This window comes from Salmo salar, chromosome ssa17 (genome assembly GCF_905237065.1).
Source record: "Salmo salar chromosome ssa17, Ssal_v3.1, whole genome shotgun sequence".
Taxonomy (NCBI): Eukaryota; Metazoa; Chordata; class Actinopteri; order Salmoniformes; family Salmonidae; genus Salmo; species Salmo salar.
The window spans coordinates 80,529,481-80,550,682 of record NC_059458.1 but is presented as its reverse complement, the minus strand read 5'-3'; the positions used below and the strand labels follow the sequence as shown (position 1 = coordinate 80,550,682).

The 21,202-nt window shown below is 38.8% G+C and overlaps 1 protein-coding gene across 1 annotated transcript in view; it reads left to right on the top strand.

Moving 5' to 3' along the window:
- Positions 1-652: 652 nt before the first annotated feature.
- Positions 653-21,202, top strand: part of LOC106595568 (thyrotropin-releasing hormone-degrading ectoenzyme) — a 449,769-nt gene continuing 429,219 nt past the window's right edge. The window contains exon 1 of the mRNA XM_045700210.1: positions 653-1,888. Within this exon, the coding sequence (XP_045556166.1) occupies positions 1,164-1,888 (725 nt within the window). The 5' untranslated portion in view covers positions 653-1,163. The remainder of the gene's footprint in view (positions 1,889-21,202) is intronic.

Genomic DNA, 21,202 nt, shown 5'->3' with positions numbered 1-21,202 from the left:
ATGTAGCCTATTTAGGTGGCTGTGAATAGGTGGCAGGCAGCCCGACGGGGTTCAATATTCTGTTCTAGGGAAGGCTGCTTGCTGCACAACCGCTATGTATAGCCTGCCGTAGCCCCCCGTCACTTGACGGTTTCAGCACTTGACTACAGTTGAAGTCTTTTCCCACATAGACCTATATAATTTCCTGACGAGGCGTTGTTTCTATCCATCCTACAGTATCTCACCGAGCGAGGAGATGAGCCCGCTATTCTGCACGGAGGGAGGGAGAGCTCTCCTACTCTGTCCTGCTGCGCATTTCGCAATGATCTAGGTCTATTTGTTCTCTGGCAAAGCAAGAGGGGCTGGGAAACTCATTCGCTCTCTGTCGTTGGTAATTGTTTTCTTCTCCTAACTGGTTGAAATCCGTCGTGAGTTCCTTCTTATAAGAAGAAGTAGGCTGAGATTCCTACGGCGTTGAATGAGAGTGAGAGAGAGAGAGAGAGAGAGAGAGAGAGAGAGAGAGAGAGCGACCGAGCGAGCGAGCGAGAAGCGAGAGAGAGAGAGAGCGAGCGAGAGACACAGAGAGAGAGAGAGAGAGAGAGACAGAGAGAGAGCGAGCGACGGAGCGAGAGAGAGGCAGAGAGAGGAGCGAGAGAGAGAGCGAGAGACACAGAGAGAGGGAGAGAGAGAGAGATAGAGAGGCACAGAGAGAGAGAAAGAGAGAGAGAGTCCTTTATATTGTAGATGTGGGAGCAGCTCTGAATATGAGCACACAGCTCGGAGGGTGAGGACCATCAGTAACCGCATCATCAGCACCAGCAGCAGCATCAGTCCCCGCGATGGATTGTGTTCTGTGCAACACTTTGTGTGCGCGGAGACGGAGGCCGTGAAGGCAGATAGATAACAATGAGGATAGCAAATTAAACTCCAATACTCGTGCTTGTGATTTAAACCGTGATTTCAATCGACCAGGAAAGTTGATTTTGGGCACTTTTATGATTCCGCGTCGCATTGCTACCGCCGGGCACTTCAACAGGGCATCAGCCGTGCTCATCTCCGCGACACATTTATGACTATTCTAAGTGGCAACTATTAGACCTGACTGATGACACTCTGTTATCGGGATTTCGTTTCCCTTTTGCGCCCGGACCCCAACCAACTCTCATATTCTGATTTGGCAGAGTATGTCTTTGGAGGATAAGCTTGGCAACAAGGGCTTATCATTCACTCCGATGGGGATAGAGGATAATAACATGAGGAACGGCAGAGGCCTGTCGGACCAATGGGCCGATAGCATGGTGGTTCGGCCCCGGACCACGGAGCGAAGCATCACCGTCCACAAGAAACTGGTCCTGGGGTTCGCCATCTCCATCCTCACACTCATCGTCGTCACGGCCATCGCGGTTCTCCTCAGCGTCCGGTTCGAGGAGTGCGCCGGGGAGAGCAGCTCACGAGGGGGCAATGGCTCTAACGCCAAGTTCAACGGGTCACGGGATGGAAACGGGAACCACAAAGATGAAGAAGCCCAGCCGTGGAGACACCTCCGGTTACCGACATCTCTCCGGCCCCGGCACTACGACCTGCGTCTCTCAGTGAACATGGATAACTTTACATTCTCTGGGGAAGTGAACATTGAATTCGAGTGTGTGAACTCTACCAAATTCATAGTGCTTCACATGGACCGCCTCGAGGTGGAGAAAGTGGCGGTTTACTCGGATAATAAAAAACCCGGTGTCATGAGAATCCACCGCCAATTCCATTACCCAGGCAACCAGGTTTATGTGATCGCTTTGCACAGGGAACTGAAGCCCATGAGGACGTATAAAGTAAACATTACTTTCGACGCTGAAATAGAAAGTGAACTCCTGGGATTTTTCCGCAGCTCATACATGCTGCAGGGAGAGAGAAGGTAACCATTTACATTACAGTTACTCTATGCATACACACCCCATGGCATGATGACGTGTGAGTTAGCATTGTGTTTGTAGCCTGTACAATCCACTAACCTTATTTGTTTCCCCTCCCCAAAAAATGAAACGGATTAGACATTATATTACAAAGTAGCCTTTGCTTTTAAACACGTTTTATTCTGTCATGTCTGGCTCTCAACCAAAGTGCCTACTTGAAAGCAGTGTGTGATGCTGTCAGCTGAACTCTTGAGTCCCACAGTAATCCGCGCCCGTTTTGTGCTTCTAGCCCCTTTAAAACATGTTGTTCTGTATCCGCTGATAACCAACCATTAGTATGTGTGGTTAATGAGGGACTGCGCTAGCCTGTTCAACTCTGACACCCTCTGGTGGCATTTTCTAAATTAAGCGTAACATTGTATAATACCCTCATAAAGTACATTTTGGTTTCAAAACTATACATCCTACAAAGATATGAACATTCTACAGCGGTGTTTGTGAGACAGGGAAACGGTGTTTGTGAGACAGGGAAACGGTGTTTGTGAGACACGGTGTTTGTGAGACACGGTGTTTGTGAGACAGGGAAACGGTGTTTGTGAGATCCCGAAAACGGTTCTCACAAAAAACGTTTGTAAATTCCAAACGGTTTTGAAAACAATCTGTTATGACCCATCTAGGAATAAGCCTCTCACTAACACGCACCTGTTTTGCTCTGTGATGACGCTCACAAGCCACACAATAGTCGTTAGAAGGTAAGGGGTTTTTCTACATAGAAGACCATAGTAAATCCCAGGACATAGTGTCTATAATACTGTAAGGGGTTCTTCTACATAGACCATAGTAAATCCCAGGACATAGTGTCTATAATACTGTAAGGGGTTCTTCTACATAGTAAATCCCAGGACATAGTGTCTATAATACTGTAAGGGGTTCATCTACATAGAAGACCATAGTAAATCCCAGAACATAGTGTCTATAATACTGTAAGGGGGTCTTCTACATAGACCATAGTAAATCCCAGGACATAGTGTCTATAATACTGTAAGGGGTTTTTCTACATAGAAGACCATAGTAAATCCCAGGACATAGTGTCTATAATACTGTAAGGGGTTCTTCTACATAGACCATAGTAAATCCCAGGACATAGTGTCTATAATACTGTAAGGGGTTTCTTCTACATAGACCATAGTAAATCCCAGGACATAGTGTCTATAATACTGTAAGGGGTTCTTCTACATAGACCATAGTAAATCCCAGGACATAGTGTCTATAATACTGTAAGGGGTTCTTCTACATAGAAGACCATAGTAAATCCCAGGACATAGTGTCTATAATACTGTAAGGGGTTTCTTCTACATAGACCATAGTAAATCCCAGGACATAGTGTCTATAATACTGTAAGGGGTTCTTCTACATAGACCATAGTAAATCCCAGGACATAGTGTCTATAATACTGTAAGGGGTTCTTCTACATAGACCATAGTAAATCCCAGGACATAGTGTCTATAATACTGTAAGGGGTTTCTTCTACATAGAAGACCATAGTAAATCCCAGGACATAGTGTCTATAATACTGTAAGGGGTTCTTCTACATAGACCATAGTAAATCCCAGGTCATAGTGTCTATAATACTGTAAGGGGTTCTTCTACATAGACCATAGTAAATCCCAGGACATAGTGTCTATAATACTGTAAGGGGTTCTTCTACATAGAGACCATAGTAAATCCCAGGACATAGTGTCTATAATACTGTAAGGGGTTCTTCTACATAGAAGACCATAGTAAATCCCAGGACATAGTGTCTATAATACTGTAAGGGGTTCTTCTACATAGAAGACCATAGTAAATCCCAGGACATAGTGTCTATAATACTGTAAGGGGTTCTTCTACATAGACCATAGTAAATCCCAGGACATAGTGTCTATAATACTGTAAGGGGTTCTTCTACATAGAAGACCATAGTAAATCCCAGGACATAGTGTCTATAATACTGTAAGGGGTTCTTCTACATAGACCATAGTAAATCCCAGGACATAGTGTCTATAATACTGTAAGGGGTTCTTCTACATAGAGCCATAGTAAATCCCAGGACATAGTGTCTATAATACTGTAAGGGGTTCTTCTACATAGAGACCATAGTAAATCCCAGGACATAGTGTCTATAATACTGTAAGGGGTTCTTCTACATAGAAGACCATAGTAAATCCCAGGACATAGTGTCTATAATACTGTAAGGGGTTCTTCTACATAGAAGCCATAGTAAATCCCAGGACATAGTGTCTATAATACTGTAAGGGTTCTTCTACATAGAAGACCATAGTAAATCCCAGGACATAGTGTCTATAATACTGTAAGGGGTTCTTCTACATAGAAGACCATAGTAAATCCCAGGACATAGTGTCTATAATACTGTAAGGGGTTCTTCTACATAGAACCATAGTAAATCCCAGGACATAGTGTCTATAATACTGTAAGGGGTTCTTCTACATAGACCATAGTAAATCCCAGGACATAGTGTCTATAATACTGTAAGGGGTTCTTCTACATAGAAGACCATAGTAAATCCCAGGACATAGTGTCTATAATACTGTAAGGGGTTCTTCTACATAGACCATAGTAAATCCCAGGACATAGTGTCTATAATACTGTAAGGGGTTCTTCTACATAGACCATAGTAAATCCCAGGACATAGTGTCTATAATACTGTAAGGGGTTCTTCTACATAGAAGACCATAGTAAATCCCAGGACATAGTGTCTATAATACTGTAAGGGGTTTTCTACATAGACCATAGTAAATCCCAGGACATAGTGTCTATAATACTGTAAGGGGTTCTTCTACATAGACCATAGTAAATCCCAGGACATAGTGTCTATAATACTGTAAGGGGTTCTTCTACATAGACCATAGTAAATCCCAGGACATAGTGTCTATAATACTGTAAGGGGTTCTTCTACATAGACCATAGTAAATCCCAGGACATAGTGTCTATAATACTGTAAGGGGTTCTTCTACATAGAAGACCATAGTAAATCCCAGGACATAGTGTCTATAATACTGTAAGGGGTTCTTCTACATAGAAGACCATAGTAAATCCCAGGACATAGTGTCTATAATACTGTAAGGGGTTCTTCTACATAGAGACCATAGTAAATCCCAGGACATAGTGTCTATAATACTGTAAGGGGTTCTTCTACATAGACCATAGTAAATCCCAGGACATAGTGTCTATAATACTGTAAGGGGTTCATCTACATAGACCATAGTAAATCCCAGGACATAGTGTCTATAATACTGTAAGGGGTTCTTCTACATAGAAGACCATAGTAAATCCCAGGACATAGTGTCTATAATACTGTAAGGGGTTCTTCTACATAGACCATAGTAAATCCCAGGACATAGTGTCTATAATACTGTAAGGGGTTCTTCTACATAGAAGACCATAGTAAATCCCAGGACATAGTGTCTATAATACTGTAAGGGGTTCTTCTACATAGACCATAGTAAATCCCAGGACATAGTGTCTATAATACTGTAAGGGGGTTCTTCTACATAGACCATAGTAAATCCCAGGACATAGTGTCTATAATACTGTAAGGGGTTCTTCTACATAGAACCATAGTAAATCCCAGGACATAGTGTCTATAATACTGTAAGGGTTTCTTCTACATAGAAGACCATAGTAAATCCCAGGACATAGTGTCTATAATACTGTAAGGGGTTCTTCTACATAGACCATAGTAAATCCCAGGACATAGTGTCTATAATACTGTAAGGGGATCTTCTACATAGAAGACCATAGTAAATCCCAGGACATAGTGTCTATAATACTGTAAGGGGTTTCTCTACATAGAAGACCATAGTAAATCCCAGGACATAGTGTCTATAATACTGTAAGGGGTTCTTCTACATAGAAGACCATAGTAAATCCCAGGACATAGTGTCTATAATACTGTAAGGGGTTCTTCTACATAGACCATAGTAAATCCCAGGACATAGTGTCTATAATACTGTAAGGGGTTCTTCTACATAGAAACCATAGTAAATCCCAGGACATAGTGTCTATAATACTGTAAGGGGTTCTTCTACATAGACCATAGTAAATCCCAGGACATAGTGTCTATAATACTGTAAGGGGTTCTTCTACATAGACCATAGTAAATCCCAGGACATAGTGTCTATAATACTGTAAGGGGTTCTTCTACATAGACCATAGTAAATCCCAGGACATAGTGTCTATAATACTGTAAGGGGTTCTTCTACATAGACCATAGTAAATCCCAGGACATAGTGTCTATAATACTGTAAGGGGTTCTTCTACATAGAAGACCATAGTAAATCCCAGGACATAGTGTCTATAATACTGTAAGGGGTTCTTCTACATAGAAGACCATAGTAAATCCCAGGACATAGTGTCTATAATACTGTAAGGGGTTCTTCTACATAGAACCATAGTAAATCCCAGGACATAGTGTCTATAATACTGTAAGGGGTTCTTCTACATAGACCATAGTAAATCCCAGGACATAGTGTCTATAATACTGTAAGGGGTTCTTCTACATAGACCATAGTAAATCCCAGGACATAGTGTCTATAATACTGTAAGGGGTTCTTCTACATAGAGCCATAGTAAATCCCAGGACATAGTGTCTATAATACTGTAAGGGGTTCTTCTACATAGAAGACCATAGTAAATCCCAGGACATAGTGTCTATAATACTGTAAGGGGTTCTTCTACATAGAACCATAGTAAATCCCAGGACATAGTGTCTATAATACTGTAAGGGGTTCTTCTACATAGACCATAGTAAATCCCAGGACATAGTGTCTATAATACTGTAAGGGATTCTTCTACATAGACCATAGTAAATCCCAGGACATAGTGTCTATAATACTGTAAGGGGTTCTTCTACATAGAAGACCATAGTAAATCCCAGGACATAGTGTCTATAATACTGTAAGGGGTTCTTCTACATAGACCATAGTAAATCCCAGGACATAGTGTCTATAATACTGTAAGGGGTTCTTCTACATAAGACCATAGTAAATCCCAGGACATAGTGTCTATAATACTGTAAGGGGTTTCTTCTACATAGAGACCATAGTAAATCCCAGGACATAGTGTCTATAATACTGTAAGGGGTTCTTCTACATAGAAGACCATAGTAAATCCCAGGACATAGTGTCTATAATACTGTAAGGGGTTCTTCTACATAGACCATAGTAAATCCCAGGACATAGTGTCTATAATACTGTAAGGGGTTCTTCTACATAGACCATAGTAAATCCCAGGACATAGTGTCTATAATACTGTAAGGGGTTCTTCTACATAGAAGACCATAGTAAATCCCAGGACATAGTGTCTATAATACTGTAAGGGGTTCTTCTACATAGACCATAGTAAATCCCAGGACATAGTGTCTATAATACTGTAAGGGGTTCTTCTACATAGAACCATAGTAAATCCCAGGACATAGTGTCTATAATACTGTAAGGGTTCTTCTACATAGACCATAGTAAATCCCAGGACATAGTGTCTATAATACTGTAAGGGGTTCTTCTACATAGACCATAGTAAATCCCAGGACATAGTGTCTATAATACTGTAAGGGGTTCTTCTACATAGAAGACCATAGTAAATCCCAGGACATAGTGTCTATAATACTGTAAGGGTTCTTCTACATAGACCATAGTAAATCCCAGGACATAGTGTCTATAATACTGTAAGGGGTTCTTCTACATAGAAGACCATAGTAAATCCCAGGACATAGTGTCTATAATACTGTAAGGGGTTTTCTACATAGAAGACCATAGTAAATCCCAGGACATAGTGTCTATAATACTGTAAGGGAATCTTCTACATAGAAGACCATAGTAAATCCCAGGACATAGTGTCTATAATACTGTAAGGGGTTTCTTCTACATAGAAGACCATAGTAAATCCCAGGACATAGTGTCTATAATACTGTAAGGGGTTCTTCTACATAGAAGACCATAGTAAATCCCAGGACATAGTGTCTATAATACTGTAAGGGGTTCTTCTACATAGAAGACCATAGTACATCCCAGGACATAGTGTCTATAATACTGTAAGGGGTTCTTCTACATAGACCATAGTAAATCCCAGGACATAGTGTCTATAATACTGTAAGGGGTTCTTCTACATAGACCATAGTAAATCCCTGGTCATAGTGTCTATAATACTGTAAGGGGTTCTTCTACATAGACCATAGTAAATCCCAGGACATAGTGTCTATAATACTGTAAGGGGTTCTTCTACATAGACCATAGTAAATCCCAGGACATAGTGTCTATAATACTGTAAGGGGTTCTTCTACATAGAAGACCATAGTAAATCCCAGGACATAGTGTCTATAATACTGTAAGGGGTTTCTTCTACATAGAGACCATAGTAAATCCCAGGTCATAGTGTCTATAATACTGTAAGGGGTTCTTCTACATAGAACCATAGTAAATCCCAGGACATAGTGTCTATAATACTGTAAGGGGTTCTTCTACATAGACCATAGTAAATCCCAGGACATAGTGTCTATAATACTGTAAGGGGTTCTTCTACATAGACCATAGTAAATCCCAGGACATAGTGTCTATAATACTGTAAGGGGTTCTTCTACATAGAAGACCATAGTAAATCCCAGGACATAGTGTCTATAATACTGTAAGGGGGTCTTCTACATAGACCATAGTAAATCCCAGGACATAGTGTCTATAATACTGTAAGGGATTCTTCTACATAGACCATAGTAAATCCCAGGACATAGTGTCTATAATACTGTAAGGGGTTCTTCTACATAGAAGACCATAGTAAATCCCAGGACATAGTGTCTATAATACTGTAAGGGGTTCTTCTACATAGAAGACCATAGTAAATCCCAGGACATAGTGTCTATAATACTGTAAGGGGTTCTTCTACATAGAAGACCATAGTAAATCCCAGGACATAGTGTCTATAATACTGTAAGGGGTTCTTCTACATAGACCATAGTAAATCCCAGGACATAGTGTCTATAATACTGTAAGGGGTTCTTCTACATAGAAGACCATAGTAAATCCCAGGACATAGTGTCTATAATACTGTAAGGGGTTCTTCTACATAGAAGACCATAGTAAATCCCAGGACATAGTGTCTATAATACTGTAAGGGGTTCTTCTACATAGAAGACCATAGTAAATCCCAGGACATAGTGTCTATAATACTGTAAGGGGTTTTTCTACATAGACCATAGTAAATCCCAGGACATAGTGTCTATAATACTGTAAGGGGTTCTTCTACATAGACCATAGTAAATCCCAGGACATAGTGTCTATAATACTGTAAGGGGTTCTTCTACATAGATGACCATAGTAAATCCCAGGTCATAGTGTCTATAATACTGTAAGGGGTTCATCTACATAGACCATAGTAAATCCCAGGACATAGTGTCTATAATACTGTAAGGGGTTTTTCTACATAGACCATTGTAAATCCCAGGACATAGTGTCTATAATACTGTAAGGGGTTCTTCTACATAGACCATAGTAAATCCCAGGACATAGTGTCTATAATACTGTAAGGGGTTCTTCTACATAGACCATAGTAAATCCCAGGACATAGTGTCTATAATACTGTAAGGGGTTCTTCTACATAGACCATAGTAAATCCCAGGACATAGTGTCTATAATACTGTAAGGGGTTCTTCTACATAGAAGACCATAGTAAATCCCAGGACATAGTGTCTATAATACTGTAAGGGGGTCTTCTACATAGACCATAGTAAATCCCTGGTCATAGTGTCTATAATACTGTAAGGGGTTTTTCTACATAGACCATAGTAAATCCCAGGACATAGTGTCTATAATACTGTAAGGGATTCTTCTACATAGACCATAGTAAATCCCAGGACATAGTGTCTATAATACTGTAAGGGGTTCTTCTACATAAAAGACCATAGTAAATCCCAGGACATAGTGTCTATAATACTGTAAGGGGTTCTTCTACATAGACCATAGTAAATCCCAGGACATAGTGTCTATAATACTGTAAGGGGTTTTTCTACATAGAAGACCATAGTAAATCCCAGGACATAGTGTCTATAATACTGTAAGGGGTTCTTCTACATAGAAGACCATAGTAAATCCCAGGACATAGTGTCTATAATACTGTAAGGGGTTCTTCTACATAGACCATAGTAAATCCCAGGACATAGTGTCTATAATACTGTAAGGGGTTCTTCTACATAGACCATAGTAAATCCCAGGACATAGTGTCTATAATACTGTAAGGGGTTTTTCTACATAGAAGACCATAGTAAATCCCAGGACATAGTGTCTATAATACTGTAAGGGGTTCTTCTACATAGACCATAGTAAATCCCAGGACATAGTGTCTATAATACTGTAAGGGGTTCTTCTACATAGAAGACCATAGTAAATCCCAGGACATAGTGTCTATAATACTGTAAGGGGTTCATCTACATAGACCATAGTAAATCCCAGGACATAGTGTCTATAATACTGTAAGGGGTTATTCTACATAGACCATAGTAAATCCCAGGACATAGTGTCTATAATACTGTAAGGGTTCTTCTACATAGACCATAGTAAATCCCAGGACATAGTGTCTATAATACTGTAAGGGGTTTTTCTACATAGAAGACCATAGTAAATACCAGGACATAGTGTCTATAATACTGTAAGGGGTTTTCTACATAGACCATAGTAAATCCCAGGACATAGTGTCTATAATACTGTAAGGGAATCTTCTACATAGAAGACCATAGTAAATCCCAGGTCATAGTGTCTATAATACTGTAAGGGGTTTTTCTACATAGAAGACCATAGTAAATCCCAGGACATAGTGTCTATAATACTGTAAGGGGTTCTTCTACATAGAAGACCATAGTAAATCCCAGGACATAGTGTCTATAATACTGTAAGGGGTTCTTCTACATAGACCATAGTACATCCCAGGACATAGTGTCTATAATACTGTAAGGGATTCTTCTACATTGACCATAGTAAATCCCAGGACATAGTGTCTATAATACTGTAAGGGGTTCATCTACATAGACCATAGTAAATCCCAGGACATAGTGTCTATAATACTGTAAGGGGTTCTTCTACATAGACCATAGTAAATCCCAGGACATAGTGTCTATAATACTGTAAGGGGTTCTTCTACATAGACCATAGTAAATCCCTGGTCATAGTGTCTATAATACTGTAAGGGGTTCATCTACATAGACCATAGTAAATCCCAGGACATAGTGTCTATAATACTGTAAGGGGTTCTTCTACATAGAAGACCATAGTAAATCCCAGGACATAGTGTCTATAATACTGTAAGGGGTTTTTCTACATAGAAGACCATAGTAAATCCCAGGTCATAGTGTCTATAATACTGTAAGGGGTTCTTCTACATAGACCATAGTAAATCCCAGGACATAGTGTCTATAATACTGTAAGGGGTTCTTCTACATAGACCATAGTAAATCCCAGGACATAGTGTCTATAATACTGTAAGGGGTTCTTCTACATAGACCATAGTAAATCCCAGGACATAGTGTCTATAATACTGTAAGGGGTTCTTCTACATAGAAGACCATAGTAAATCCCAGGACATAGTGTCTATAATACTGTAAGGGGTTCTTCTACATAGACCATAGTAAATCCCAGGACATAGTGTCTATAATACTGTAAGGGGTTTTTCTACATAGAAGACCATAGTAAATCCCAGGACATAGTGTCTATAATACTGTAAGGGGGTCTTCTACATAGACCATAGTAAATCCCAGGACATAGTGTCTATAATACTGTAAGGGATTCTTCTACATAGACCATAGTAAATCCCAGGACATAGTGTCTATAATACTGTAAGGGGTTCTTCTACATAGAAGACCATAGTAAATCCCAGGACATAGTGTCTATAATACTGTAAGGGGTTCTTCTACATAGACCATAGTAAATCCCAGGTCATAGTGTCTATAATACTGTAAGGGGTTCTTCTACATAAAAGACCATAGTAAATCCCAGGACATAGTGTCTATAATACTGTAAGGGGTTTTTCTACATAGAAGACCATAGTAAATCCCAGGACATAGTGTCTATAATACTGTAAGGGGTTCTTCTACATAGAAGACCATAGTAAATCCCAGGACATAGTGTCTATAATACTGTAAGGGGTTCTTCTACATAGACCATAGTAAATCCCAGGACATAGTGTCTATAATACTGTAAGGGGTTCTTCTACATAGACCATAGTAAATCCCAGGACATAGTGTCTATAATACTGTAAGGGGTTTTTCTACATAGAAGACCATAGTAAATCCCAGGACATAGTGTCTATAATACTGTAAGGGGTTCTTCTACATAGACCATAGTAAATCCCAGGACATAGTGTCTATAATACTGTAAGGGGTTCTTCTACATAGAAGACCATAGTAAATCCCAGGACATAGTGTCTATAATACTGTAAGGGTTCTTCTACATAGACCATAGTAAATCCCAGGACATAGTGTCTATAATACTGTAAGGGGTTCTTCTACATAGACCATAGTAAATCCCAGGACATAGTGTCTATAATACTGTAAGGGGTTCTTCTACATAGAAGACCATAGTAAATCCCAGGACATAGTGTCTATAATACTGTAAGGGTTCTTCTACATAGACCATAGTAAATCCCAGGACATAGTGTCTATAATACTGTAAGGGGTTTTTCTACATAGAAGACCATAGTAAATACCAGGACATAGTGTCTATAATACTGTAAGGGGTTTTCTACATAGAAGACCATAGTAAATCCCAGGACATAGTGTCTATAATACTGTAAGGGAATCTTCTACATAGAAGACCATAGTAAATCCCAGGTCATAGTGTCTATAATACTGTAAGGGGTTTTTCTACATAGAAGACCATAGTAAATCCCAGGACATAGTGTCTATAATACTGTAAGGGGTTCTTCTACATAGAAGACCATAGTAAATCCCAGGACATAGTGTCTATAATACTGTAAGGGGTTCTTCTACATAGACCATAGTACATCCCAGGACATAGTGTCTATAATACTGTAAGGGATTCTTCTACATAGACCATAGTAAATCCCAGGACATAGTGTCTATAATACTGTAAGGGGTTCTTCTACATAGACCATAGTAAATCCCTGGTCATAGTGTCTATAATACTGTAAGGGGTTCATCTACATAGACCATAGTAAATCCCAGGACATAGTGTCTATAATACTGTAAGGGGTTCATCTACATAGACCATAGTAAATCCCAGGACATAGTGTCTATAATACTGTAAGGGGTTCTTCTACATAGAAGACCATAGTAAATCCCAGGACATAGTGTCTATAATACTGTAAGGGGTTTTTCTACATAGAAGACCATAGTAAATCCCAGGTCATAGTGTCTATAATACTGTAAGGGGTTCTTCTACATAGACCATAGTAAATCCCAGGACATAGTGTCTATAATACTGTAAGGGGTTCTTCTACATAGACCATAGTAAATCCCAGGACATAGTGTCTATAATACTGTAAGGGGTTCTTCTACATAGACCATAGTAAATCCCAGGACATAGTGTCTATAATACTGTAAGGGGTTCTTCTACATAGAAGACCATAGTAAATCCCAGGACATAGTGTCTATAATACTGTAAGGGGGTCTTCTACATAGACCATAGTAAATCCCAGGACATAGTGTCTATAATACTGTAAGGGATTCTTCTACATAGACCATAGTAAATCCCAGGACATAGTGTCTATAATACTGTAAGGGGTTCTTCTACATAGAAGACCATAGTAAATCCCAGGACATAGTGTCTATAATACTGTAAGGGGTTCTTCTACATAGACCATAGTAAATCCCAGGTCATAGTGTCTATAATACTGTAAGGGGTTCTTCTACATAAAAGACCATAGTAAATCCCAGGACATAGTGTCTATAATACTGTAAGGGGTTCTTCTACATAGACCATAGTAAATCCCAGGACATAGTGTCTATAATACTGTAAGGGGTTTTTCTACATAGAAGACCATAGTAAATCCCAGGACATAGTGTCTATAATACTGTAAGGGGTTTTTCTACATAGAAGACCATAGTAAATCCCAGGACATAGTGTCTATAATACTGTAAGGGGTTCTTCTACATAGACCATAGTAAATCCCAGGACATAGTGTCTATAATACTGTAAGGGGTTCTTCTACATAGAAGACCATAGTAAATCCCAGGACATAGTGTCTATAATACTGTAAGGGGTTCATCTACATAGACCATAGTAAATCCCAGGACATAGTGTCTATAATACTGTAAGGGGTTCTTCTACATAGACCATAGTAAATCCCAGGACATAGTGTCTATAATACTGTAAGGGTTCTTCTACATAGACCATAGTAAATCCCAGGACATAGTGTCTATAATACTGTAAGGGGTTTTTCTACATAGAAGACCATAGTAAATACCAGGACATAGTGTCTATAATACTGTAAGGGGTTTTCTACATAGAAGACCATAGTAAATCCCAGGACATAGTGTCTATAATACTGTAAGGGATTCTTCTACATAGAAGACCATAGTAAATCCCAGGACATAGTGTCTATAATACTGTAAGGGATTCTTCTACATAGACCATAGTAAATCCCAGGACATAGTGTCTATAATACTGTAAGGGGTTCATCTACATAGACCATAGTAAATCCCAGGACATAGTGTCTATAATACTGTAAGGGGTTCTTCTACATAGACCATAGTACATCCCAGGACATAGTGTCTATAATACTGTAAGGGATTCTTCTACATAGACCATAGTAAATCCCAGGACATAGTGTCTATAATACTGTAAGGGGTTCATCTACATAGACCATAGTAAATCCCAGGACATAGTGTCTATAATACTGTAAGGGGTTCTTCTACATAGACCATAGTAAATCCCAGGACATAGTGTCTATAATACTGTAAGGGTTTTTCTACATAGAAGACCATAGTAAATCCCAGGACATAGTGTCTATAATACTGTAAGGGGTTTTTCTACATAGACCATAGTAAATCCCAGGTCATAGTGTCTATAATACTGTAAGGGGTTCATCTACATAGACCATAGTAAATCCCAGGTCATAGTGTCTATAATACTGTAAGGGGTTCTTCTACATAGAAGACCATAGTAAATCCCAGGACATAGTGTCTATAATACTGTAAGGGGTTCTTCTACATAGACCATAGTAAATCCCAGGTCATAGTGTCTATAATACTGTAAGGGGTTCTTCTACATAGAAGACCATAGTAAATCCCAGGACATAGTGTCTATAATACTGTAAGGGGTTCTTCTACATAGACCATAGTAAATCCCAGGACATAGTGTCTATAATACTGTAAGGGGTTCTTCTACATAGACCATAGTAAATCCCAGGACATAGTGTCTATAATACTGTAAGGGGTTATTCTACATAGACCATAGTAAATCCCAGGACATAGTGTCTATAATACTGTAAGGGGTTCTTCTACATAAAAGACCATAGTAAATCCCAGGACATAGTGTCTATAATACTGTAAGGGGTTCTTCTACATAGACCATAGTAAATCCCAGGTCATAGTGTCTATAATACTGTAAGGGGTTTTTCTACATAGAAGACCATAGTAAATCCCAGGACATAGTGTCTATAATACTGTAAGGGGTTCTTCTACATAGAAGACCATAGTAAATCCCAGGACATAGTGTCTATAATACTGTAAGCGGTTTTTCTACATAGACCATAGTAAATCCCAGGACATAGTGTCTATAATACTGTAAGGGGTTTTTGTACATAGACCATAGTAAATCCCAGGACATAGTGTCTATAATACTGTAAGGGGTTCTTCTACATAGACCATAGTAAATCCCAGGACATAGTGTCTATAATACTGTAAGGGGTTCTTCTACATAGACCATAGTAAATCCCAGGACATAGTGTCTATAATACTGTAAGGGGTTCTTCTACATAGACCATAGTAAATCCCTGGTCATAGTGTCTATAATACTGTAAGGGGTTCATCTACATAGACCATAGTAAATCCCAGGACATAGTGTCTATAATACTGTAAGGGGTTTTTCTACATAGACCATAGTAAATCCCAGGACATAGTGTCTATAATACTGTAAGGGGTTCTTCTACATAGACCATAGTAAATCCCAGGACATAGTGTCTATAATACTGTAAGGGGTTCTTCTACATAGATGACCATAGTAAATCCCAGGTCATAGTGTCTATAATACTGTAAGGGGTTCATCTACATAGACCATAGTAAATCCCAGGACATAGTGTCTATAATACTGTAAGGGGTTTTTCTACATAGACCATTGTAAATCCCAGGACATAGTGTCTATAATACTGTAAGGGGTTCTTCTACATAGACCATAGTAAATCCCAGGACATAGTGTCTATAATACTGTAAGGGGTTCTTCTACATAGACCATAGTAAATCCCTGGTCATAGTGTCTATAATACTGTAAGGGGTTCATCTACATAGACCATAGTAAATCCCAGGACATAGTGTCTATAATACTGTAAGGGGTTCTTCTACATAGACCATAGTAAATCCCAGGACATAGTGTCTATAATACTGTAAGGGGTTCTTCTACATAGAAGACCATAGTAAATCCCAGGACATAGTGTCTATAATACTGTAAGGGGTTTTTCTACATAGAAGACCATAGTAAATCCCAGGTCATAGTGTCTATAATACTGTAAGGGGTTCTTCTACATAGACCATAGTAAATCCCAGGACATAGTGTCTATAATACTGTAAGGGGTTCTTCTACATAGACCATAGTAAATCCCAGGACATAGTGTCTATAATACTGTAAGGGGTTCTTCTACATAGACCATAGTAAATCCCAGGACATAGTGTCTATAATACTGTAAGGGGTTCTTCTACATAGAAGACCATAGTAAATCCCAGGACATAGTGTCTATAATACTGTAAGGGGTTTTTCTACATAGAAGACCATAGTAAATCCCAGGTCATAGTGTCTATAATACTGTAAGGGGTTCTTCTACATAGACCATAGTAAATCCCAGGACATAGTGTCTATAATACTGTAAGGGGTTCTTCTACATAGACCATAGTAAATCCCAGGACATAGTGTCTATAATACTGTAAGGGGTTCTTCTACATAGACCATAGTAAATCCCAGGACATAGTGTCTATAATACTGTAAGGGGTTCTTCTACATAGAAGACCATAGTAAATCCCAGGACATAGTGTCTATAATACTGTAAGGGGTCTTCTACATAGACCATAGTAAATCCCAGGACATAGTGTCTATAATACTGTAAGGGATTCTTCTACATAGACCATAGTAAATCCCAGGACATAGTGTCTATAATACTGTAAGGGGTTCTTCTACATAGAAGACCATAGTAAATCCCAGGACATAGTGTCTATAATACTGTAAGGGGTTCTTCTACATAGACCATAGTAAATCCCAGGTCATAGTGTCTATAATACTGTAAGGGGTTCTTCTACATAAAAGACCATAGTAAATCCCAGGACATAGTGTCTATAATACTGTAAGGGGTTCTTCTACATAGAAGACCATAGTAAATCCCAGGACATAGTGTCTATAATACTGTAAGGGGTTCATCTACATAGACCATAGTAAATCCCAGGACATAGTGTCTATAATACTGTAAGGGGTTCATCTACATAGACCATAGTAAATCCCAGGTCATAGTGTCTATAATACTGTAAGGGGTTCTTCTACATAGACCATAGTAAATCCCAGGACATAGTGTCTATAATACTGTAAGGGGTTCTTCTACATAGACCATAGTAAATCCCAGGACATAGTGTCTATAATACTGTAAGGGTTCTTCTACATAGACCATAGTAAATCCCAGGTCATAGTGTCTATAATACTGTAAGGGGTTTTTCTACATAGAAGACCATAGTAAATACCAGGACATAGTGTCTATAATACTGTAAGGGGTTCTTCTACATAGAAGACCATAGTAAATCCCAGGTCATAGTGTCTATAATACTGTAAGGGGTTTTCTACATAGACCATAGTAAATCCCAGGACATAGTGTCTATAATACTGTAAGGGGTTTTTCTACATAGAAGACCATAGTAAATACCAGGACATAGTGTCTATAATACTGTAAGGGGTTTTCTACATAGACCATAGTAAATCCCAGGACATAGTGTCTATAATACTGTAAGGGGTTTTTCTACATAGAAGACCATAGTAAATACCAGGACATAGTGTCTATAATACTGTAAGGGGTTTTCTACATAGAAGACCATAGTAAATCCCAGGACATAGTGTCTATAATACTGTAAGGGAATCTTCTACATAGAAGACCATAGTAAATCCCAGGTCATAGTGTCTATAATACTGTAAGGGGTTTTTCTACATAGAAGACCATAGTAAATCCCAGGACATAGTGTCTATAATACTGTAAGGGGTTCTTCTACATAGAAGACCATAGTAAATCCCAGGACATAGTGTCTATAATACTGTAAGGGGTTCTTCTACATAGACCATAGTACATCCCAGGACATAGTGTCTATAATACTGTAAGGGATTCTTCTACATAGACCATAGTAAATCCCAGGACATAGTGTCTATAATACTGTAAGGGGTTCATCTACATAGACCATAGTAAATCCCAGGACATAGTGTCTATAATACTGTAAGGGGTTCTTCTACATAGACCATAGTAAATCCCAGGTCATAGTGTCTATAATACTGTAAGGGGTTCATCTACATAGACCATAGTAAATCCCAGGACATAGTGTCTATAATACTGTAAGGGGTTTTTCTACATAGACCATAGTAAATCCCAGGACATAGTGTCTATAATACTGTAAGGGGTTCTTCTACATAGACCATAGTAAATCCCAGGACATAGTGTCTATAATACTGTAAGGGTTTTTTCTACATAGAAGACCATAGTAAATCCCAGGACATAGTGTCTATAATACTGTAAGGGGTTTTTCTACATAGACCATAGTAAATCCCAGGTCATAGTGTCTATAATACTGTAAGGGGTTCATCTACATAGACCATAGTAAATCCCAGGTCATAGTGTCTATAATACTGTAAGGGGTTCTTCTACATAGACCATAGTAAATCCCAGGACATAGTGTCTATAATACTGTAAGGGGTTCTTCTACATAAAAGACCATAGTAAATCCCAGGACATAGTGTCTATAATACTGTAAGGGGTTCTTCTACATAGAAGACCATAGTAAATCCCAGGACATAGTGTCTATAATACTGTAAGGGGTTCTTCTACATAGACCATAGTAAATCCCAGGACATAGTGTCTATAATACTGTAAGGGGTTCTTCTACATAGACCATAGTAAATCCCAGGACATAGTGTCTATAATACTGTAAGGGGTTCTTCTACATAAAAGACCATAGTAAATCCCAGGACATAGTGTCTATAATACTGTAAGGGGTTCTTCTACATAGAAGACCATAGTAAATCCCAGGACATAGTGTCTATAATACTGTAAGGGGTTCTTCTACATAGACCATAGTAAATCCCAGGTCATAGTGTCTATAATACTGTAAGGGGTTTTTCTACATAGAAGACCATAGTAAATCCCAGGACATAGTGTCTATAATACTGTAAGGGGTTCTTCTACATAGAAGACCATAGTAAATCCCAGGACATAGTGTCTATAATACTGTAAGGGGTTTTTCTACATAGACCATAGTAAATCCCAGGACATAGTGTCTATAATACTGTAAGGGGTTCTTCTACATAGAAGACCATAGTAAATCCCAGGACATAGTGTCTATAATACTGTAAGGGGTTCTTCTACATAGACCATAGTAAATCCCAGGACATAGTGTCTATAATACTGTAAGGGGTTCTTCTACATAGATGACCATAGTAAATCCCAGGTCATAGTGTCTATAATACTGTAAGGGGTTCATCTACATAGACCATAGTAAATCCCAGGACATAGTGTCTATAATACTGTAAGGGGTTTTTGTACATAGACCATTGTAAATCCCAGGACATAGTGTCTATAATACTGTAAGGGGTTCTTCTACATAGACCATAGTAAATCCCAGGACATAGTGTCTATAATACTGTAAGGGGTTCTTCTACATAGACCATAGTAAATCCCTGGTCATAGTGTCTATAATACTGTAAGGGGTTCATCTACATAGACCATAGTAAATCCCAGGACATAGTGTCTATAATACTGTAAGGGGTTCATCTACATAGAACCATAGTAAATCCCAGGACATAGTGTCTATAATACTGTAAGGGGTTCTTCTACATAGAAGACCATAGTAAATCCCAGGACATAGTGTCTATAATACTGTAAGGGGTTCTTCTACATAGAAGACCATAGTAAATCCCAGGTCATAGTGTCTATAATACTGTAAGGGGTTCTTCTACATAGACCATAGTAAATCCCAGGACATAGTGTCTATAATACTGTAAGGGGTTCTTCTACATAGACCATAGTAAATCCCAGGACATAGTGTCTATAATACTGTAAGGGGTTCTTCTACATAGACCATAGTAAATCCCAGGACATAGTGTCTATAATACTGTAAGGGGGTCTTCTACATAGAAGACCATAGTAAATCCCAGGTCATAGTGTCTATAATACTGTAAGGGGTTCTTCTACATAGACCATAGTAAATCCCAGGACATAGTGTCTATAATACTGTAAGGGGTTCTTCTACATAGAAGACCATAGTAAATCCCAGGACATAGTGTCTATAATACTGTAAGGGGTTTTTCTACATAGACCATAGTAAATCCCAGGACATAGTGTCTATAATACTGTAAGGGGTTCTTCTACATAGACCATAGTAAATCCCAGGACATAGTGTCTATAATACTGTAAGGGGTTCTTCTACATAGACCATAGTAAATCCCAGGACATAGTGTCTATAATACTGTAAGGGGTTCTTCTACATAGACCATAGTAAATCCCAGAACATAGTGTCTATAATACTGTAAGGGGTTCTTCTACATAGACCATAGTAAATCCCAGGACATAGTGTCTATAATACTGTAAGGGGTTCTTCTACATAGAAGACCATAGTAAATCCCAGGACATAGTGTCTATAATACTGTAAGGGGTTCATCTACATAGACCATAGTAAATCCCAGGACATAGTGTCTATAATACTTTAAGGGATTCTTCTACATAGACCATAGTAAATCCCAGGACATAGTGTCTATAATACTGTAAGGGGTTCTTCTACATAGAAGACCATAGTAAATCCCAGGTCATAGTGTCTATAATACTGTAAGGGGTTCTTCTACATAGAAGACCATAGTAAATCCCAGGACATAGTG